General features: G+C 42.2%; 1 protein-coding gene across 1 annotated transcript in view; it reads left to right on the top strand.

The window, feature by feature from the left end:
• CTNND2 (catenin delta 2) overlaps positions 1–24,376 on the top strand; it is a 2,320,710-nt gene that overhangs the window by 1,245,538 nt on the left and 1,050,796 nt on the right. Inside the window, 1 exon segment of the mRNA XM_029590042.1 lies at positions 6,291–6,368. Within this exon segment, the coding sequence (XP_029445902.1) occupies positions 6,291–6,368 (78 nt within the window).

Raw genomic sequence — 24,376 nt, 5'->3', positions numbered from 1 at the left:
ACTTGCTGGAAAGGGTTCTTCAGTTAGAATTTCAGTTACTGTTAGTTTATCTTTCCCTTGCTTGAGCACCTGCAGGTGGCACATTGTCTTATGTATCAATAGTAAAGTAAAGCTTTTCTTTTCTCTCTTCATCTAAGAATGACAAGGAAAGAAAATTAGTAGGTAAGAACCAAGTTTTACTTCTGAGACTCCCTGGAACCTGAACGTGTCAACCTATAGTGAGTACTGCTCTTATGGGGGCGTGGTCAGGAATGGAGTATTTGTCTTGTAATTTGTATCACGCAAAACAAACTAAGAAAATAACAACACCAGCCTGCTTAACAAAAACTCCATATGTACAGTTAATTGGGTGCCTCTCCATGCTGCAATGAATTATGATCTCAGATCCTTGCTCATCAGCATGTCCTATTGGCAGTGCACAGCCTGCTAATCATTTTTTATGTATCTGGAATGGTTAAACTCAGATGTTTCACCTGTCTGCCCCCACCCACCGGTGGTGCAGGCAGTGAAAAAAAAAAAAAAAAAAAAAAAAACCCACCCTGTTTCAAAAATCTATTCTAGTTCTTTCTAAAAAGAAAAATCACTATCTGGATCTCAGATGAACATGCAGATAGCATATTCTGCTGAACTATAAACACAGAGAATAGCAAATAAGTACCAATAAAAGGGCATCAATTCAGACTTTATCATCAATGTGAGAGTCAAATATAGTGGCATCTGAAAGTAATTATGTAATTAGTTATTAGCTGAGTACATCATTAAAATATTTCATCATGATAGTCAGTTATTACATTTCAAACAGATCTATATTGCTTCCTAAAAGAAATAAAAATAGTATCTAAGTAAGACCACCCCATGGAACAAGAAAATATGAAGGCAGAGCATGTGTATAAATTCTAAACACTTCAGACAATAAAATGAACGGTTGAAGGGGTCATTCTGTTGCAAAGGGTGTGATATTTCCCTCCACCAAGTTATAGGGTCACTGGCAAATGATATAAACAGTTCTCTCAGCACAGCACTCTCGAAGCTGTCATTGAAGAATAACTTCTGCACTCCCATTATTAAGGCCTAAATTCATCAAAATTCTATAAATTACTCCTGGGGGAATTCTGCGCAAAAAAAATTAAAATTCTGCGCACAAAAACTGAAAATTCTGCAAAATACTGCAAACTTTATATTGGTCAAAATAACACAATTTACATGACATTCTTTAAGTAATTACATTTTAAATTATTACAGAAAAAAGTTATTACTTAAAGTTGCAGAATTTTAAATATTTTGAGCAGAATTTCCCTAGAAATTCACTGTAAGTGTCCTTTCCACATACACAAACCCTCATACAGGCTGTGTATGTGGAAAGGACACTTACAGTGAATTTCTAGGGAAATTCTGCTCAAAATATTTAAAATCATGCCACGAGACGCGCTCCGTTCACGGCGAAGACGAAGGCCCGGCGCGCCATTCGCAGTGAAAAGTGAAGGCCTCCATGTGCCCGAACTGCGCGTCGGGCCTTCATCTTCACTGCGAACGGAGTGCGGCACATGGGGGGGCCTTCTCTTTTTGCCACGAACGGCGCACCGTGCCTTCATCTTCGCCTCAAATGGAGCATGTGCCGCGGGACGCGCTCCATTCACAGCATGCCAGGGTCTCCTCTGCTATTTTCTGCACAGAATTTGGCAATTCTGCGCAAATTCTGCACTCCGCAGTAGCGCAGAATTCCCCCAGGAGCAATAAATTTTGCATGAATAATACCCACGATATGGAAAAATGGTATGGTTATGATAATTTTAGAGTTACTACACCATGTGATATTTTACCGCTTTGCATAGGTATTTTATTGCAACATGTGTTAAATTTATTGCACCCTGTGATATTATTACTTTGCAAGCAGCAAAGAGCCCAGACTCTTTGGCATTTTTTTATTTTGGGTGAGAGAACCTCTTTAAAGGCTCTCATAGTAGTCAACTATTTATATCACTATAGGAGGTCAAGCTAGAAACTCGAAGTGAGTTTTTGGTGGTTGTCTAGCGTTTTGGGGTCAGTTTTACATACACAGTGAGATGTACGAACAGCACAGTACACATCAGTGAAGATTTGATGTGATTTTCAGTGACAAAATCACACACAGATGAAATTTCTACAATATTCTCTTGCTCTAGCTTGATAGAGAGTGCAAACTTTCATGGGTCAATTACGTGTTAGCACATATAAGAAGAACACATACATCTGCTTTGTTCAAGGCAGTCAGTAACTAACTGCGCTGCAGTTTCATTTATCATTTGAGGCCAGACAACACACTGTTTCAGCAAACAGTGGGTTTGCCACATAGAATGTAGTAGGAATGGGGTCAGACAATCATATCTTCTGATTGGGAATAATCCCAAGCCTACTGGGAGGAGAATTAGATGTGAAATATGGGAGCCTGTACTATAACAATTCCGGGCTACATAGCCCTTCCTTTTACATCGAAAGCAAATACCGAACTGACTGAGATTCCTGATTAAGTGCAGGATTACAATTTAAAATCTTGTCAGGAATATATTCAGTGGTGACATCCTTATTCCCCCTCTCTGCTGGATTACTTTCTCCACTTTCCACAGTGGTTTCTACATTCCTGTCTCCCGTATCCTCAACATCAGAGGAGATTTTAGGTGTACAGTGGTCCCTTAAGATTGCCATCTCATTATCTTTACCAAGAAATTGTTCTAGATTTTTAAGACTCATTCTGGGTAAGAAACTGTTCATTTTCACAGTGTAAAGTCTTATTCAGGCACTAGCAACCTTTAGCTTCAGAAGTAAATCTGCCCCACACTCCTCATTCCACTGCCTATCATCTCCCGATTGGGAAGAAGATAAAGCACTGAGATGTTTGGACCATGCTTTTACACTTTCTTTCTTTCTTTTACACTTTCTAGCAGCAACCACATTAAGGAAGAACTCTGTTGTTTAAATGTGGAGTTGAGAAAAGTAGTCTTCAGATTATCAAATGAATTTAAGTCAACTGTGACATTAGGATCCCATGGGGTTTTTCTGCATGCTATTGCAATTTCCAAATTGTACTTCCCCTGTGGTTCTGCTGATGCTACCTTACTATCTTTTGGACTCTTAACAAATGACACTTTTTGGGACCACATGATGCTGAATTTAAATACACACAAATGTCTATACTCAATATGTTTTCTTAGAGTCTACCCTGTATTGTGGAGATAACTAGAAAAATCAGTAATACAAACTGCATGATACCAATACAAACAAATCTGACCAAATAGTACCGGGGGAAGGTTCAGGAATTTGGTATTTGTCCTGTAATCTGTATCACACAAAACAAACATAAGAAAATAACAACATTGACTATGTCTTGGCTGAAACAATGAAGAGCTATTTTTTTTGTATAATATTTGCACAAAACAGAAGCTTTTGAGAACACCTGAAACAAATAAAACAGAATGGGGTAGATTTTAAAAGAAGCGCGATCAGCCTACTTTTGCTTGCGCATCAGACTCAAGCAAAAGTACGCTGGATTTTAGTAGATACGCGCGGAGCCGCGCGTATCCACTAAAATCCTGGATCGGCGCGCGCAAGGCTATCGATTTTGTATAGCCTGCGCGCGCCGAGCCGCGCTGCCTCCCCCCGTTCCCTCCAAGGCCGCTCCGAAATCGGAGCGGCCTCGGAGGGAACTTTCCTTTGCCCTCCCCTCACCTTACCCTCCCTTCCCCTACCTAACCCACCCACCCGGCCCTGTCTACACCCCCCCCCTTACCTTTGTCGGGGGATTTACGCCTCCCGGAGGGAGACGTAAATCCCCGCGCGCCAGCGGGCCTGCTGCGCGCCGGGCCGCGACCTGGGGGCGGGTACGGAGGGTGCGGCCACGCCCCCGGGCCGTAGCCACGCCCCGTACCCGCCCCCAAAACGCTGCCGACACGCCCCTGCAACGCCGCGCGCTCCGGCCCCGCCCCCGACACGCCCCCCTCGGAGAACCCCGGGACGTACGCGAGTCCCGGGGCTCTGCGCGCGCCGGGAGGCCTATGTAAAATAGGCTTCCCGGCGCGCAGGGCCCTGCTCGCGTAAATCCGCCCGGTTTTGGGCGGATTTACGCGAGCAGGGCTCTGAAAATCCGCCCCAATATGTACAATATATCAATGCAATAAGCAAAAGTAAATATCTTAATCCCCCAATTAATAGGGAATAATTATATACAAAGGCCTAGCAAAAGTTGCTACCTTCCTGAAAAGTGCCTTCCAAAACTTCTTAGTTGTTGGTAATGAAGCGGATCTTGTTTGGAAGGCTGGACTACATAGGGAATTCTGGATTTCTGCCAAGCTTAAGAACGTAAGTATGTAAGATTTGCCTTACTGGTTCAGACCAAAGGACCATCAAGCCCAGTATCCTGTTTCCAACAGTGGCTAATCCAAGTCACAAGTACCTGGCATGATCCCAAGTAGTAGATAGAGTCTGTGCTACTTATCCCATGGATAAGAATTGGGTTTCTGCAACTCTACCGTAATAATGGTTTATAGAGTTCTCCTCCAGGAACTTGTCCAAACCTTTTTTAAAAGCAACTACACTACTAGCTTTCACCACATCCTCTGGCAATCAATTCCAGAGCTTAATTATACATTGCAAAACAAAACATTTTCTCTTATTAGTTTTAAATGTATCACCTAGTAACTTCAGTGTGTCCTCCCTATTCTTTGTACTTTTTGAAAGAGTAAACAACTGATTAACGTTTACTCGTTCCACTCCACTAATTATTTTATAAACCTCTATCATATCTCCCCCCAGGCATCTCTTCTCCAGGCTGAGAGTCCTAACCTTTTTAACCTTTCTTCATAGAGGAATTGTTCCATTTCCTTTATCTCAGTCTGTGCAAAGCTCCATGCTATGCTATGCTTAATTCTTAATCTGCTAGTTGGCTTTAAGTAAGAAGTAATTTTATGCTTTTAATTGTCATGTTTCCATTTTGTGCTTAGTATCTATCATGACCTTGAAGCTTGCAGACTTCAAGTAGAAAAAGGGAGGATTACTATGAAGGAAGGGTGGAGTCTAAGTTGTACTTTCCTCTAATATCCTCCTTCTCAACTTTACTAGAAGAGAAAAGGTGGGGACCGTGAAGCATGAAGCTAGAACTGTTTTCTCAGTAAGCACAAAACTGCATTCAATCATTATAAACAAATCATAACTATATGACAGTATTTTTATCTCATAAATGGCAAATTACACAAAATCACACACTAATACACACCCTTGAGCTGCACCTTGGCATCACTGACCTCACTGGACAAAAGATTTAAGTCCAAATCACTTATACTACAGCAAGTAGTACTACTGTCAAATCAAAGGCTCTTGGCTGTTCTGTTTATCTTATTACATATTGTACAGCAATCCAATTTTTATTACTCTCTTTTATTTGTAGGAAAATATTTAAATTTTGAGCATAAAACCTACAAGTCAGTTTGCTTGTACAGTTTTGAAACAGTGCATTTTTGCCAACTTCAGGAAGGTAAAACATCCAAAAGGAAGAAAAAAACCTGTTCCTTACATTTGTGGTGATATAGTATGTTACATCGTGAATTCAGATCTCCAGATGTTTCAGTAATTTATTTCCATGTTTCGATTATAATTTGAAATGCTCCGTGAAGCACATGTTTGTGTCAGCTGTTATGTTCTCACTTTTGTTTAAGGTTAAAGGGAGCAATATATTTTTAATGTGGCAGTGGCTTCTCGTCTCTCAGTAATTTACTGGACTGGAATTCTATGTGTTTTCGTGCCATATTAATTAGTTGAATAGGATTTTTGTTTTGTGTTGAAAATGCCTTCACTATAATTCATGGCTTTACTCTTGTTTTGTGTGTTCTTAAATGTATCACTTCATTTATTCTCATTTTTCTTTAATATGACTGTTTTGTAAAATGCTTAAATGTACATCTTTTGCAGACTGAAATAGTATTTGATATAGCATTACCATTAGAGATGTTTCCATCTTTCATGTTTGCTTTCTTGTGATTTTCCCTTTCATTCCCTTTTTTTTTTGTCACACAGCAGCAAAAAGGCAAAACTTAAATGTTTCCAGATGCTGTCACTCATGCACAAGCTCTCTCAAGTTTTCCTGATTTTACATAATGTGCTCATCTGTTCTCTAAAACCCCAGGAGATTTCTTAGAAAACTACAAAGTTTAAGGGGCAGACAAGTTAGATTTTTAAAATGATAGCTTTGTTTTATTTCAAATGTTTTTTTTCCAACAAAGATTTGAATTTGCTGTTTTAAGTCTCTGTTCCTCATTTTTCAGAGACTGTCCCTGATTTTGATCCTATGTCCCTGATTTTTAAGAGTGTTGTACCTGATTTCTCTGTGGCAGATCTGAGAGGTATGTGCCTAATATTTTTTATTTTTATTTTTTATTTTTTTTAAACTATATAGTTTGGCTTTATTCTACCCATCTATTTCCTCAAAGGCTGCAAGAGAGATAAAAGACTGTTTTGCTGTATTTTATAAATTGTTTAGGTATTTCTGAAAGTCAGAGTTCCATAAATCTTTGTTCTCAATGACTTTAGGGTTATATCTGCTTAGTTTTCTTGTCAGGAGACATTTTTAAAAGCTAAATGGAATTGGATGATGGGGTCAGGTTTTATTTCCCCTCTGCTCATAACATCATGAAGCTTGTGCTGTCTTTGATGATATCATCAGTAGGGTTGAGCACAACTCAAGTTCTGCCATCTATTTTCACTGAAAATAGTACCGTAACTTGACTGTTTCCTTTAACTAAAACATTGGGCAGATATATGACCTAAAAGTTACACAGGGGCCAACTACATCAGTTTTGCAAAGTGACTTTTAACAGCATAAAAATTATTGTAAAATGGATTCCAATTCTGAGATACTGTTAATAGTAGTATATAGTAAATGCGGCATTTTGCCATCATTATTGCTCAGTTGATTACATATCCTACTTATAAAAGCATTTACTTTACTAAAATATTCATTAGCTAAATTAAGGGCTCTGTAGCTATCACTGTGAGTCCAAATGTGGCTATGACTCAGAAATCTCACTTGCTAAATGTTAAATCCAATCAGAACATGATGGCTGTAAATGTTACCATTGCTAAATGTTAACCATTCTTGTCTTGTGGTTCTGTATGTTTGTGCTGTCATGAAAATCTTAACAGGATAGAGTGCTCAGACCTTCCTAGAAACACAGTAAAAGTAATGTGAATTGTCTTAATGATAGGATAGCAGGGACCATCTGCCAGGGATTCTTTAGGAATGACTTGCATAATAGCCCCCTGTAAGTCAACATGTGTACAGCGATGGCTTAGTCTTAGGGAGGGTAATGTTTGAAAGGGATTTCTGCTGGGAAAACAGTATTTTTCATGGCAGAAATGACCTTTTCCAAAATTGCCATCCCAATACGCAAGTGCACTTGTATGCGAATGCCATGTTTGCACACGAGTTTACCTGGACTGAGTGGAGAAGGGTCCCCAGGGTAGAGTTGCCTAGATTTAAGGCCTTAAGGCAGGTACTTTTGGATTTCCAAAAATATGCACATAAATTTTGAAAAACAAAATGTGCATACATATTAGTAAGTGCGTGTGTTAGGGGGCGATAGATTTGTTGGAATAATTATAAAAGTGGGACTTATGCTTTGAAAGGTGGTGCAACTTAATGCTCATATTTTGTCAGCCAATTTATGTGCAGTGCTACAAAATTACCCCAAAATGTCTAGAAGAACTTTCAAAATATTTTGCATGATAGTTGCTTTAAATTATCAATAAAGCCAAGTTTTATCAAGCACATGGTTGTATCTAAATATTGCTTTCTTTACTTAATTCTGTCAAAGTTCTCATATCTGTTCAGCTAAATATTAGAAACAAAGTTCAAAAATTTCACATCTATAGAAAAACATAACTGCTCCCACAAGTTTATAGTTTGGAGGTTTTTTAGTGTTTGACAAAGATATCTCAAGAATATGTGTATTTCTTAAAATGTTTTTTTGTGGAGCAGTTTTCTTTACAGTTCAGGATTATGTATTAAAAAAACACTTCAGATGGGATAATACCTAAAGGGGCGGATTTTCAGAGCCCTGCTCGCGTAAATCCGCCCAAAACCGGGCGGATTTACGCGAGCAGGGCCCTGCGCGCCAGGAAGCCTATTTTACATAGGCCTCCCGGCGCGCGCAGAGCCCCGGGACTCGCGTAAGTCCTGGGGTTCTCGGAGGGGGGCGTGTCGGGGGCGTGTCGGGGGGCGGGCCCGGTCGTCGCGGCGTTCCGGGGGCGTGTCGGCAGCGTTTTGGGGGCGGGTACGGGGCGTGGCTACGGCCCGGGGGCGTGGCCGCGCCCTCCGTACCCGCCCCCAGGTCGCGGCCCGGCGCGCAGCAGGCCCGCTGGCGCGCGGGGATTTACGTCTCCCTCCGGGAGGCGTAAATCCCCCGACAAAGGTAAGGGGGGGGTGTAGACAGGGCCGGGTGGGTGGGTTAGGTAGGGGAAGGGAGGGTAAGGTGAGGGGAGGGCAAAGGAAAGTTCCCTCCGAGGCCGCTCCGATTTCGGAGCGGCCTTGGAGGGAACGGGGGGAGGCAGCGCGGCTCGGCGCGCGCAGGCTATACAAAATCGATAGCCTTGCGCGCGCCGATCCAGGATTTTAGGGGTAGATTTTAAAAGAAGCGCGATCAGCCTACTTTTGCTTGCGCATCAGACTCAAGCAAAAGTACGCTGGATTTTAGTAGATACGCGCGGAGCCGCGCGTATCCACTAAAATCCTGGATCGGCGCGCGCAAGGCTATCGATTTTGTATAGCCTGCGCGCGCCGAGCCGCGCTGCCTCCCCCCGTTCCCTCCAAGGCCGCTCCGAAATCGGAGCGGCCTCGGAGGGAACTTTCCTTTGCCCTCCCCTCACCTTCCCCTCCCTTCCCCTACCTAACCCACCCGCCCGGCCCTGTCTACACCCCCCCCTTACCGTTGTCGGGGGATTTACGCCTCCCGGAGGGAGACGTAAATCCCCGCGCGCCAGCCGGGCCGCGACCTGGGGGCGGGTACGGAGGGCGCGGCCACGCCCCCGGGCCATAGCCACGCCCCGTACCCGCCCCCAAAACGCGGCCGACACGCCCCCGAAACGCCGCGTCGACCGGGCCCGCTCCCCGACACGCCCCCGACACGCCCCCCTCCGAATACCCCGGGACGTACGCGAGTCCCGGGGTCTGCGCGCGCCGGTAGGCCTATGTAAAATAGGCTTACCGGCGCGCAGGGCCCTGCTCGCCTAAATCCGCCCGGTTTTGGGCGGATTTAGGCGAGCAGGGCGCTGAAAATCCGCCCCTTAGTGGATACGCGCGGCTCCGCGCGTATCTACTAAAATCCAGCGTACTTTTGCTTGAGTCTGATGCGCAAGCAAAAGTAGGCTGATCGCGCTTCTTTTAAAATCTACCCCAGTATGCATAGGAGAAGAATTTGAGTTATATACATGCATGCAGATTAAAGTTTCAGCCTATAGTTCTGACACATTGCAGTAGATATGAAGAAGCTTCTACTGTCTGTAAGTTATAGCTGGGATCTATTTGGCCTCCTCTTCTTTCTCTGCCCCTGTCACCTCTCCCCCTCCTCTCTGTCTCTCCCCTCTCAATTCCCTGCCCATCTCTGTTTCTCTCTCACTCTCTCCTTCCTCATCTTCTTTCTCCTTTTCTCTTGGCAACAGCTCCCATAGCTATTCCTGCTCCAACAAGAATATGTCCCCTATCTTGATGCCCACAATGCATGCAGGCAGCTGAGCTGTTTCTATAGCATGCAGACTAAAATGTTAAAACCTAGCCCGGGGCAAGAGTTAAAAATTAGACCTTAGCAGGCATATGCTAAACAGCATGTGGAGGACAGCACACCGTGCAATTTTGTGTGTGTCCGTTAGAAGCTTAATTTATGTGTGATGCTCCTGTCTAGACATGCAGTTCCTCACTAATGTCCTCCAAACCCTTAGGGGGCAAGTTTCAAACAGCATGCTTAGCTGTAGATTCTGTGCATCTTGGGCATACATTTTCAGAATGAAATTATCCACCTGCAGATTGTGCCCCTGGTTTTTGTTTTTTTTTTTGCTGCAGGCAAAATTTTGCTGGAAAACAACATGTAACTATTTCAAAATGCAAGCTACGAACCTGGTTTCCATATTGTACCCTCTCCCCACCTATGGATACACTTCTAGGCACTGCAGCTAAACCACACCTGCTACCTGCTATGGAAGCTCATGTGTATTTTTAGATAAGCAAGCCAGTTTACCCAGGGAAATGGCTTTCAAAATTGCCCTTTTCAAGGATAATTTAACTGCCTGCGCTGATGCAAATTCTGTGGGTATTGTTTTTTTTTGTTGGTTTTTTTTTTACCTGAAAACTTTTCACAAGTTTTCAAAGGGAAAGGCACTGTGCTCTTTCCCTTTGAAAATTATCCCAGAAATACTACCCATACATGTTTACATCTGCTAATTGGTGCGGGTATTTTTTCTAAGAAAAATTACACACATGCTTTGGAAAATTGAAAAGTATGCGTACAAGTGCAAAGCCCTTTTAATCCCGATCCCAGGAATGCCCCCCCATCCTGGGCAACTGTATACACATAGAAGCCTCGTGCCCGTCCTTTTACCCACATATGTGTGGACTTCCATTCTATTAAATTTAGAGATGTGGATCTGTCATGTGCAGGAGAAAGTCTCTGGGACAGAGCTGAATATATCTTCAGCAGCTCTGAATCTGTTTTTAATAATCTAAATAAAAAAGCTGTGAAACAACTATCGCCATACGTTCAGCCATTTCCAAGGCTGAAAAACATTGCTAGACTGAGGTAATAATATATTCCAAAATTTAATAAGTGACAAACACCTCCTTATCTTTCTGGCCATTTAATACTCAATTCTGAGGTATTTTCTTTCACATACAATACATTTTATTTGTAAATGATCAAATTTCATGTATTTCTGCAGTGGCCATTCAAGTTTTTAAAACACAAGCCCCCATGTACTTTCTTTTCTAGGAGGAATACATACAGCCATCCCACGACAAGATTATATAATTGAAAATAGAATAAATTCTCAAAGATGCCGCTAGCAGTCAATGTGATATCTCACATATCTTGTGTATTTTAGCACTGTTTCATGAGACAAAAATGGATTGGCAATATGGGCTTATTTTTCTTTTAAGAATAATTGAGTGGGCAGCTTGAGCCTTCTGGCTGGCAGACAAATGGGAGGGAAGAAGGTTCCTCTGAGACGAAACCTTTCAGCACCTCTTATGTGTGGGCAGGAGGTCACCTCTACAGCCTGTGATAGCTCTGCTTTCAGAATGCATCTCTTCCATAACACTTTCCCCAGTGTGGCAGCCTAGACAGAGTGCAAGTATCAAACCACATGACTAGCCTACCACTTTTACAGGAGGAATACATCAGTCTTTCCCTTCAGCTTTCAGCCTCAGCTTAGTATATCCTCTGTCAGTGATTGCTTCTATCAGGATCAGTATTCTTTATATTTAAGTGTTGATTTTTGCCTGTAGAAAGAGAGAAACTGAAATCAACACACTCTTATCTGTCTATTTATCTATGTATATATACACAGGAGTGTAGGATGACTGCTGAAGTTGGAGATGCTTCAGAAAATTTGCTGCTGCCAAGTGACCCACACTCTGAGCTGCCCTACCCAGCTTGGCATCATCAATAAAGGTCAGGCTCAAAATGCCTCCTTTGACGTGCTAACGCATGCGACATTGAGCCGGCCTTTGATGATGCTGACATCATTCTGTGGGGCCGATGTAATGAGATCCGTGGCAAAGCAGGCGCTAGTTATGAGTGTGGGTTTTGATCGCCGCGCCCAGCTGAAGATGCCGCTTCCGCAGGATATTAAAAAAAAAAATTATGCAAATGATTTGTGTGCAGAAATCCACACATATACGGAGAAATGTGCGTACCTAAGCGCGGTAAGGCTCTATGTAATAAGCAGCCGCATTCGCGCTCAAAACCCGCACCAATAATCCGCGCATAAAAGCGAGCGAGCGAAGGGGTCTCCCTATTAAGTGAAAGTATGACCATGGAAAATATTTTTAATATATCAAATAACTGTGCTGCAGAAAACAATGCAAATATTTTCATGGATGCTAATTCACACTGGCATAGCAACAAGATAGGTGCTCAGTTGGGCACCAATCTGGATGCTCAGATGCTGATATAGGCACTCAGCCAGGAACAAATATAGATGCTCTGGCGCCTAGAAAGGCATCTAGAAAATCTTGCCGCTCAGGCGCTGTGCTTGGCGCTTACTTGTTCGTGAATCTATACAATCGGGCGCCCAGAAAAGCGCCTAGCTAAGCTGGCCACTTGGACGCTGAGATAGGCGCTCAGCTAGGTGGTTTTCAGGCTGCTTGGCGCCGACATAGGCTCCTCAAGTCAGGGCTGACACTTATCTCGTTTCCTGTCCATGGCGACAAACAACCCGCATTACCGCGGCTCCCTGCATTGCCTATGATTAGTTAATCACCTTCTTTGCTTGCTGTTAGCATGCATTCATGCAGGAAAACCCACGGGCCTTAAGCGCATTTGTACGTGCTTTTTTTCCCGTACACAAAACACTAATTACATCCCCGTATAGTGCATTGTGCGGGAAAACACGCATGTAGCGCGCACAAACCCACAGCAGTTTCAGTGTACCTTATTATATCGGTGCCTGTAGGAGGTAGTTCAGAGCATTGGTAGCCCAGAGCAGGAGCAGTGCTTTACTTTATCGGTATTTGATGCTGGAAGTTAGGTTACGCATGTAACCCTTTGAAAATCTGCCCCATATGGTATTAGGACTATTGTAATGCATGTTAGGTGTGGACTTGGTCCTCATAAAGCCATGAGTAAGCTAAATTACAATTACAATATAATAAACCTTCCATTCCAAAACAGCACTAACTTCCAGCACTCAGTTATGACCCTAGCTATGAAAAGGCAACAATACAAATATTGCAGTAGGCCCTAAAGAACCAATAGATCTCCTTTTGGGAAAACAAATAAGCCAAGCTGCTGTAGATCCTTACATAGAAATGACATGTTAGCAGAATGCTTAACCTCACTCACACATGCAGAACTCAGATAGGCCCTTACCAAATACAGAATAAAGAGACCATAAATTATAAATGGGAAAGTGCAGTCAAAAACTGAACTGGAAACCGCAACAAGTCAAACTTTGTGTGTAATGCACCAATGGAACAACAAAAACATCACACCATTCCTCAGAAAACATCAAGCAATAAATCCAATAAATATAAAGCATCAGTCATTTATTAATATTTCAAAACAGCTGATGAACAGAATAATGATGGGTTTGTATTTTTTATTTATTTTTTTAAATGTGCTAGTTTTATATTACTGTTTTTTGTTTTTACTTATGTATTTTTTAAGAAAAGTATGTAAACTTAGATTAGTTTTTATGAAGAATGTTTTTTTTGAATTTGGTACTGCAAATTCAATGATTGTTAACCGGCTTGATATATATTTGAAAGTCGGTATATAAAGTTGTATAAATAAATAACATTCAATAATTAAAACCTCGTATAATATATTTTTTAAAATTTCCCAAATACTAATAAAATATTTCAAAACATCATACAGATTAATTAAAATCAACATGAATTTAAAAAAAATCGCTCGCTCTCCATATCTTTTGACTTCTGGGCACCCTGAGATTATCATGGATTAGTGGGATGGGAAGGGAGATGCACAGACATTATGTTCTTATGTTCTTATGACTTTCTCCTCTCTTACATACACGTTCATTCTCATGCTCACACAGACATACACAAACGATCCTTCAAAACTCACAAATGCTCACGGTCACACACATATGCACTGGCTCCCTGTCTCTCTCACGCACACACACATGCATGCTCCCTCTATTTCAAACACACATATATCCTTACACAGGTTCCCTCTCTCTGTCACATACATACCCTCATACCCTCACACAAGCTCCATCTCTCTCTTGCAAACACACACTCACACAGGCTCCTTCTCGCTCTTGCACTCTCACACACCTCTTGCACATAGGCTCTCTCACTATCACACACTCCTTCACATAGGCTCCTCTCTCACACACAAACATGCACCCTTACTAAATCCCTCTCTCACACATACCTTCACTCGGGCTCCAAATCACATACACATACACACACACACACTCACAAACACAGAGCCTCCATCGTCTTCAACCACGAGCAGGATGGGCTCTGTTCATGACCCATTGCGGCCTCAATTATCTTCAGGCATGAACAGGATGGGCTTTGCTCGTAGCTCACAGGGTTCGCCTTTTCCATCATCTTCGGCCACAAGCAGGATGGGCTCTGTGGGCAGCCCATTCAGCATCTCTAAATACTGTGCAGTAGGGGAATTCTCCACAAATTCTGCATTGTGCAGAATTCCCCCAGGAGTAGAGTTGGTGGTGCATAGTACACCCCTTTATAAACTTGGTGGTGCCTGTTCATCACTGTGCATTATGAACTCTATGCCCCTGTATATATGCATATATATATATATATATATAGTTAAGAAGTAAATTAAGCACTGGAGATGTGATAGATATTAAGAAATACTTGGATTGATATGGTCCAGAAATAGGTGACTCTTGTAGGATGTAGTCAGAAAGAGTTTGGCTAGGTAAGTAGTAGATGGAAGAGTTTCTGCTGTGGAGTCTAGGCGAAGGCCTGGCTAAACAGCTATGCTCTAAATATTTTTCTGGATAGAAAGAGAACAAAAGGACAGAGGTCAGTGTTCCCAAAAAGATGGAGCAAGTTAACTTTAGCACTGCAATGTTGCTCCATCTGTTAGGGAATATTGACCTTTGCATTAATAAGGACAGCTTTAATGTAATTTTATTATTATCTTTTGTAAGAAATTCCTAATATTAAAAGGCAGATGGGTCACAGAATGTGCTCTTTCACTAGTGGTGGTGAAGAAAAATGCAGTGGTTATCTTGTTTAAAAAATGATTTCTCAGATACCAACTACTGAAAGGTCATGTGTCACTGATGTTTCATCTTTGAGCATAGAAACAAGACATCTTTTTAAGTATTAAATCCATGACTGTAGATTCCTCAGAATTCTTTAAAAGGTTTTCAAATCATGTATCTTCTCTAGGGGATAGGACTGTTATTCTAGGAGTGTATTTAAATCTACCTTTAGATTTAAGGGCCTATGTACTAATGGTTTTCTCCCATTCTTTGTCTATGGGAAACATGCTTAGTACATAGTGTTAGACAGTCTGAAAGTAAACATATTAGAGGGCAATAAACTGTTGTTAACCAAGTAGAAGTAAGAAATAGCCTCCAGTTATCACTGCTCGATAGCTGCATGGGATCTATTTATTGTTTGGGATCTTGCCAGGTACTTGTGACCTGGACTGGCCATTGTTGGAAACAGGATACTGGACTTGATGGGTTTTGCCATTCTCATGATGACCCAGTATGGCAAATTCTTATGTTTTATGGCATATGATTTAAAATTTTGCGCACACACACAGAGACATACACACACTAAGGCCATTTAGTATTCATAAAAAATAGCATGCAATTCACAAAGACCCTACTATCCACACTAAATTGATCCGAAAATCTGTTAGCATGTACATACTGAAGTTTAGTGCATAACCAATTTGGCATGTACCTTAAAGTTGTCATATCATTTACACTAATGTTTTTTAGCATGAGTTTTAATGCACAGGGCCCTAAATCTCTTAAATTGATTAAATCACTGATGAAGGAAGGAGGGCGTTTGGCTGCAAGATAATCTTGCATCCTACAGGTAGAGATTAGGAGAGTTCCTTTCAAACAGCCTACATAAAGATTTAGCAGAAACTGTGTAAATTAGTCCAGTTTTCAAGTTGGATTTACTCAAAGAAGTCCACTTTGAAAATTATATTAATAAATCTGCACAAATTACACTACTAGAACCTGTGCATACATTTTTCCTGAAAATTTATGCATATGGGGTGAATTTTCACAACATTACACATGTAAAAATTAGCATATATGCACATAAGTAGCCTATAATCACATATTCCATATTTTATAAAAGTAGAAAATACTTGTAGATTTTCACTTTCACGCATTCATATATGTGTGCAAAAAAGGGGCATTCCAGGGTGAGGCTAAAACTTACCTATATAATTTTATACCTGCTAATTATCTGGTGTTAGTGACAGTAAATATGTTTATTGAGTACTATTGGCCGGGTAGAAATCTGGGTTAACTGAGGGGAGGTCAAATTGAAGAACCAGGAGGGTTGTACTATCCTGGAGAAGGACTGGGCAGACTAATTGGTAAAACCGGTAATTTCCTTGATGCACACCATGTTTTAAAATATACCAATTTATGAGCATAAACCACACTATACACGAATAAGTCCTACTATATTTTCATGTGTAAAATATGCATGCATATATTTTTTAAATAGGTATGAAAAGTGCATATGTTCAATGCATTTAAATACATTCTTTCAATGCATTGCATGCATTCATGCATAAGCCTACATTCACATGTATGTTGCAGGGTAAAGATACATGTATTAAAAAAAAATGTGCATGTAAAGATGAATTTTAAAAGCCCGACACAACAAAATTAGGAGTACATGAAGAAGTCAAGCTCGTGCGCACTGACTGTATTTTCAGAAGTGCCCATATATGTGTGTAAATACCACGGTGCATCCATCTCAAAAGGGGCATGGGTGTGGGCGTTTTGAGGATTGGCCAAGAGATGTGCATGTAAATACTTATACATCCTGGTACGTGCCATGGTCCTCTGACTGTAACTTTACTTCTGCCATGGATGACGTTAAGTTATAAAATTAAAGGATTGAGCCATTTCTGAGGTGTTTAAAAGGTCTGGGGTAACTGGGGGTAGTGTAGGCTATCAAAGCAGGGGAGTTGGAGGACCTATTTTTTAACTGGGCGAACTGGTGGATGAACTGGTAAACTGAGAATGGTGTGGGTACTCTCCCTTTTCAAAATCCTCTAACTTACATGGTAGAAGTGGGATTTGCACGCCCATGCGCGCACCCACTTAAAATTAGGCGCACATATGAGCGCAGCCAGGCTATTTTATAACAGATAAGGACTAGGGGACCCTCCATGAAGTTAGCATGTGGCACAATTAAAACTAATTGGAGAAAGTTCTTTTTCACTCAACACACATTTAAACTCTGGAATTTGTTCCCAAGGGACGTGGTTAGTGCAATTAGTGTAGCTGTGTTTAAAAAAGGATTGGATAAGTTCTTGGAGGAGAAGTCCATTACCTGCTATTAATTAAGTTGACTTAGAAAATAGCCACTGCTATTACTGGCATCAGTAGCATGGGATAGACTTAGGGGCGGATTTTAAAAGCCCTGCTCGCGTAAATCCGCCTGGATTTACGCGAACAGGGCCTTGTGCGCCTATTTTCCATAGGCCTGCCGGCACGCGCAGAGCCCCGGGACTCGCGCAAGTCCCGGGGTTTTTTGTTGGGGGCGTGTCGGGGGCGGGGCCGATCGACGCGGCGTTTCGGGGGCGGGATGCGGCATTTCGGGGGCGTGGTTTCGGCCCGGGGCGGTCCGGGGGCGTGGCCGCGCCCTCCGGAACCGCCCCCGGGTCGCGGCTCAGCTCGCCAGCGGCCTGCTGGCACGCGGGGATTTACTTCTCCCTCCGGGAGGTGTAAATCCCCGGACAAAGGTGGGGGGGGTTTAGATAGGGCCGGGGGGGGTGGGTTAGGTAGAGGAAGGGAGGGGAAGGTGAGGGGAGGGCGAAAGAGAGTTCTCTCCGAGGCCGCTCCGATTTTGGAGCGGCCTCGGAGGGAACGGAGGCAGGCTGCGCGGCTCGGCGCGCACCGGCTGCCCAAAATTGGCAGCCTTGCGCGCGCCGATCCAGCGTACTTTTGTTTGCGCCTGGAGCGCGAACAAAAGTACGCGAATGCGCCGTTTTTAAAAATCTACCCCTCAGTGTTTGGGTACTTGCCAGGTTCTTGTGGCCTGGTTTGGCCTCTGTTGGAAACAGGATGCTGGGCTTGATGGTCCCTTGGTCTGACCCAGTATGGCATGTTCTTATGTACTTATACATGCATATACGTTTGCAAGTTAAAACATAGTCGTGTCCCTGGACGCAGGCTTACACACACGTGCAAATGTGCGCCCGTGCACCGGTTTAAAAGTTACCGCCGTATCATATGTGCAGGTTATAAAATAGCGTATTTCTCCAGGATGGAAGTCCTCACACATGGGTGACATCATCAGATGGAGCCCGACACGGAAAACTTTTGCCAAAGTTTCTAAAAACTTTGTACACTGAGCATGCCCAGCGTGCCGCTAACCACGTGTCCATGCAGGTCCCTCTTCAGTCTCTTCCTTTCGCCTCGCAGTCATGGAGCTCGTGCTTCTTTATTTCTTTTTCTGTAGTTTTTGAATCTCCTGCATCACGTAGGGTCCCTCGCATTTTTTTTTCGGGTTCTCTGACTGCAATCTGGTAAGTCCTTCGAGGGGATGATGCTGTCAGCTGTTGATTGCTGACAGCATCATCCTCCAGTGGCCGTCAGCCATCGACTGCGCACCACGTGCTTCTTGCGATGGCATCAACCGTTTTATTAACCATTTCCGTTTTATTAATCATTCCCTTCCTAATAATTCCTAACATTCTGTTTGCTTTTTTGACTGCTGCAGCACACTGAGCCAAAAGTATTATCCACTATGATGCCTTGATCTTTTTCCTGGGAGGTAGCTCCTAATATGGAACCACCATTGTGTAACTACAGCAAGGGTTATTTTTCCCTATATGTAACACCTTGTACTTGTCCACATTAAATTTCATCTGCCATTTGGATGCCCAATCTTCCAGTCTTGTAAGGTCCTCCTATAATGTAACACAATCCACTTGTGATTTAACTACTCTGAATAATTTTGTATCATCTGCAAATTTGATAACCTCACTCATCGTATTCCTTTCCAGATCATTTATAAATATATTGAAAAGCACCTGTCCAAGTACAGATCCCTGAGGCACCTCAACCTGTTTACCATTTTCCACTGAGAAAATTGCCCATTTAATCCTACTCTCTGTTTCCTGTCTTTTAACCAGTTTTTAATCCACGAAAGGACATCGCCTCCTATCCCATGACTTTTTAGTTTCTTAGAAGCCTCTAATGAGGGACTTTGTCAAACGCCTTCTGAAAATCCAAATACACTACATCGATCGGTTCACCTTTATCCACATGTTTATTAACCCCTTCAAAAAAATGAAGCAGATTTGTTAGGCAAGACTTGCTTTGGGTAAAGCCATGTTGACTTTGTTCCATTAAAACATATCTTTCTATATGTTCTGTGATTTTGATGCTTAGAACACTTTCCACTATTTTTCCTGGCACTGAAGTCAAGGTCACAGGTCTATAGTTACCCGGATCGCCCCTGAAGTCCTTTTTAAATATTGGGATTACATTCGCCACCCTCCAATCTTCAGCTACAATGGATGATTTTAATGTTAGGTTACAAATTTTAACTAATAGATCAGAAATTTCATTTTTGAGTTCCTTCAGTACCCTAGGATGCATACCATCCGGTCCAGGTGATTTGCTACTCTTTAGTTTGCCAAACTGGCCTACTACATCTTCCAGGTTCACAGTGATTTGGTTCAGTTCGTCTGACTCATCAGCCGTGAAAACCATCTCCGGAACTGGTATCTCCCCAAAATCCTCATTAGTAAACACGGAAGCAAAGAATTAATTTAGTCTTTCTGCAATGGCCTTTTCTTCCCTAAGAGCCCCTTTAACCCCTTGGTCATCTAATGGTCCAACCAACTCCCTCACAGGTTTCTTGCTTCGGATATATTTTAAAAAGTTTTTATTATGAGTTTTTGCCTCTATGGCCAACTTCATTTCAAATTTTCTCTTCGCCTGTCTTATCAATGTTTTACACTTTACTAAATTACTGTAATGCAGTTTATATAGGTTTACCACAGAAACTGTTTAAATGATTACAGAGTATGGCAGTCAGAAATGTAGGGATGAGGGGGTGGAGTTTTCGAGACCACTTCTTACCGATATTGAAGGGCCTGCATAGGCTTTCTCTAGAGAACTGGGTTATGTTTAAGATTATTTATTTATTTATTTATTTATTTATTTAGCATTTTTATATACCGACATCCGTTTACACATCATATCAGTTTACATAAAACATAAACAGTGTCGCCATAATGACAGGCAAGGCTTTTGAACAAAAATTGTAGTAAGAGGATAAATATAGGTACACTTGGTACAGTTAAATATGTTACAGTTAAATATAGGTTATAGGTACAGTTAAATAGGTAAAATAAGGAAGAAACAGTATGTATAGGTCAGGGCTGTGTATATCGGACAATATTTACAATGTTATGCTCCGATAACAGTGGAAAGAAGGTTAAGATGGTGAAATACAACTCTTTGTGTTTATTCATTCACATCGCACGGTGGATCAAAATATTGTGAATTAATTGAGGGGAAGGCCTGTAGAAACAGCCAAGTTTTAAGTTTTGTTTTTTTTAATTTGGGAGTGGAGGTTTCAGTGCGTAAGTCTGGAGGGATGGCGTTCCATAGGGTGGGGCCAGCTAGTGAAAAAGCTCTTTTGATGATGATATAGGTAGGGTCATTTTCAAAGGAATTTCCATGGATAAAACAGTGCTTTAATCATGTAAATGGCTTGTTATAAAATTGAAGGAAAATACTACCCTCTTTCACTAATACATAAAACAACTACCTAAGGCCTAGATTCATCATTCTGCTATATTTAAAAGGCAGAATAATGAGCCATGTGAAAAAAAGGGGCAGATGGGGAGAAATTGTGCAGCTGGCCGCAGTTGTCTAGGCTGCACAGTTTCGCACCCATAGCGCCACGGGAAAAGGTATAATTATTTCCCCTACTGCTGGGACATAACTCCGCCCAAACCCCACCCACATTCCTCCCCTTGCCCTAAATTGCATTGTACCGCCGCAATACCGGCACATTGCGGTTTGATGAATGTCCCGGTAAAACGGAAGAAACTATGTATACAAATTGTTTCGCACAATATTTTAAATCAGTTATACAAAATCAATTCATAAGATTAATTTATACATATTTCTAAAAGGAAGAATGCTATTCACATGTAAAATATCAATGATGGACCAAGTCATAAACAATTCAAAGGATTCCACAAAGTTAAAAGCATAAATCAACAGCAACTCCTATTCATACTTGCAACAACCTCACCCACACATATTAAAAAAATCTGTACAAAAATATAGCACATAAATCTCTCTCTCATTTACATGCATACTTTTATGCACACTTGAAGAGGCATTTGGGGGTAGAATTGAGGCAGGGAGTGGGTTTACGCATATAGGGGTAGATTTTCAAAGAAGCACACGGGCGTACGTTTGCGCGCTCTACCTGGTGCGTACACATTGACACCCAATTTTATAACATACACGCACAGGTGCACGCGTGTTATAAAATTGGGGGTTGGCGCGCGCAAGGGGTGCACAGTTGTGCACCCTGCACGCGCCGATGCCCCCAGTCTTTTCCTGTTCCCTCCCCCTACTCTATCCTTCCCATCCCTTCCCCTAACCTTCCCACCCCCTAGCCCTATTCTAACCCCCCCCAACCTGTATCTTATCTTTTGCGCCTGCCTCCGGGCAGACGCAATTTGCGCACGCCGGCAGCCTGCTGGCACTTGATCCTCCGACACAGTGGCACATGGCCGCTGTGCTGGAGGCCTCTGGCCCCGCCCCGGACCGCCTTTTTAAAAAAAACCCGGGGCTTTACATGCATCGCCATGCCTTTATAAAATAGGCCCGACGCACTTAACCCCCCCCCCCCCCCCCAACGCGTGTAAATCCGGCCCATATTTTTGAAATTTGGAAATATGTGCTTAACTCAACATGCATGAGGTTACACCTGTTTAGGAGCAAGTGCAACTTCGTGTGTTTATACACACGCATATACTTAGAACATCTATGAAATTTCCAAGTGAACTTATGCCCATAAGTCCGTCTTGAAAATTTGAACTGTTTGAAAATTACCCTCTTTATGGATAGTTAATTGATGTATTAGTGGACTGTGTATCTAGATGATGATTTATAATATTTATTGTTTATGTTGATGTTTAAGAAGGGCATTGTATAATTGTGTGAAATTAGTGCTGGGGCTATTTTCCATCCCAGACTGCATTTTTACAGAGATAATGTGGGGGATTTATTGATACTTAACCTGGTGTTTTATTTGGATGTACACATAGATGACTTATTATAATTCTTATGATTAATGCTTATTGCTGTGTTTATGATTATGTTCAGTAAAGTATTTTCAAGTGATTTTGTAAATCACTTTGAGGAATTATAGAAGGGATCCATAAATATAAATAAATAAATAGGATAATTTTAACATACCTTTTAGGGTAGTGATTCTAATCTTTATAGTTCAAACCTCTTTTTTGTGCTGAGAAGAATAAGTCAAGGAAGTAAGAACTGCACAGTTTGGAAAAAAAAAATTAACCAGCAGCAGGAAAGATAACATTTAAAGGTGAATTTTCAAAGGTTTACGCACATATAAAAGGCCATATAGACATGTATATGGCCTGAAAGCCCGTAATGTACATTTTAGAAAGGCCACATATGTCTGCATATGCATGTGTGCGAGGAATAGTACGTATGCAAAAAGGGCTATGTTAGGGGCATGTCAGGGCAGATACTCAGAATGAGATATTTTAAAAATGATGTTCACACGACCATCTTCCTACTTATGCAATTTCATTTACTACTACTTATTTATGTATACATACGCAAACTTTCATTTTGATTATTGACTTGACATTTGGTGGGATGGCTTCTCAGGATGAGTGGACATAGGATCAAGCTCAGGGGTGGGAAAAAGTATACCAGGAAGAGACTGGGAGCTACAGGGGCCAAACTGAGCCATACACTTGGGTTGTACAGGGAGGTCACCGGGACACTCAGGATTATACAGTGTGTATGTGCGTGGGGGGTGATGGAGGACTGAGGATACCTGGATAGACAGAATCCAAAAGGAGGGTTAGAATGAATGTACTTCAGATAGTCTGGGCCATACTGGGTGGTAACTGGGACATACTGATTTATACTGGGGGTTACTCAAACAGATTGGGATGTAACTGGGACTTACATTGCTATACAGAGAGGTGGGAGTGTGTGTTATTGGGACCTACTGGGGGCTGGGAGTCATTAGTAGAGATTACCTTTTCAAAATTACTTTAATTGCATTATGGATACTTATGGCACAGTGGTGAGGTAGGAGAGAGAATGGAGGAGGATGATGATGAAAGGAGGTACCTCTTATAGAGAGTCTACAGGACTAGGGCACAGTTTTGGATTTCTGAGGAGCAAATCATTTGCAGGTTCAGGTTCAACTCTTCCTTTGCCAGCGGTTTTAGAGCAGGACATGCATTCTACCACCTATTGGGCTATGCCTTGCTAGTACATGTCAAGTCACTACCGCCCTGGCATTTTTGGCCATCGGCACCTTCCATACACCTTTAGGGGTCATGGCTGGAATAAACCAGTTTGCCACCTTCATATGTATTGATCAGTTTCTGGCTACATTTCTCCGGAAAACACAACACTGTATATCCTTCCCTTAAAGCAGATAGCACCAAGAACGAATCATTACTATTTCTATCAAGTAGCAAGCTTTCCCTCTGTCTTCAGGGACATCAATTGCACTCATATCCCTATAAGGGCACAAGGAGGAGACAAGACAGTGTACCACAACTGTGAGGGTTTCGATTCCTTCAATATGCAGGTGATCTGCAATGCCAAAGTCATCATCCTGCACATCGTGCCCGGGTTTCCGGTATCCATTCATGATGCCTATATCCTCTCGCAGTTGGGAATTTGACTGCTTCCAGGAAGGTCAAATCATGGAGGACTGACTTATAGGTAGGAATGCACTTGACACTAATATCACACACCAACTAACCTCTTTGTATTGTCTCCCTCATATTTAGGTGAACTGACAGCTCTGACCTAGGAGCCTGCTCTAACCCTTCCCTTTGAACTATCCTGCTGCCCAACTCAAGAGCATTTCTAACTGCTCTTCTCTGCCTTCTCCCCTGCATGTGAAAGAGGATATCCACTCAAAACCTGGCTCATGATCTCGATGGCTAACCCACAGACTGCTGTAGATGTTCGCTTTAACAGGGCCCACCTGCAGACAAGGACATTCATTGCAGGAACCTTTGGCCTCCTTAAAACACATTTTTGCTATCTGGACAGGTCTGGGTTGATACCTTCTCTACAACTCCCACTTACATCTGTGATCTATCTTGCTGAGTGGTTCATAACCTCTCCAGAACCAGAGGCTTACCTCCTCCAGAAGGACTAGAAG

The sequence above is a fragment of the Rhinatrema bivittatum genome, chromosome 2 (genome assembly GCF_901001135.1).
Source record: "Rhinatrema bivittatum chromosome 2, aRhiBiv1.1, whole genome shotgun sequence".
In the NCBI taxonomy this organism is placed as follows: Eukaryota; Metazoa; Chordata; class Amphibia; order Gymnophiona; family Rhinatrematidae; genus Rhinatrema; species Rhinatrema bivittatum.
Note: the sequence above shows the minus strand (reverse complement) of the source record. Positions and strands in the feature narration are given on the sequence as shown.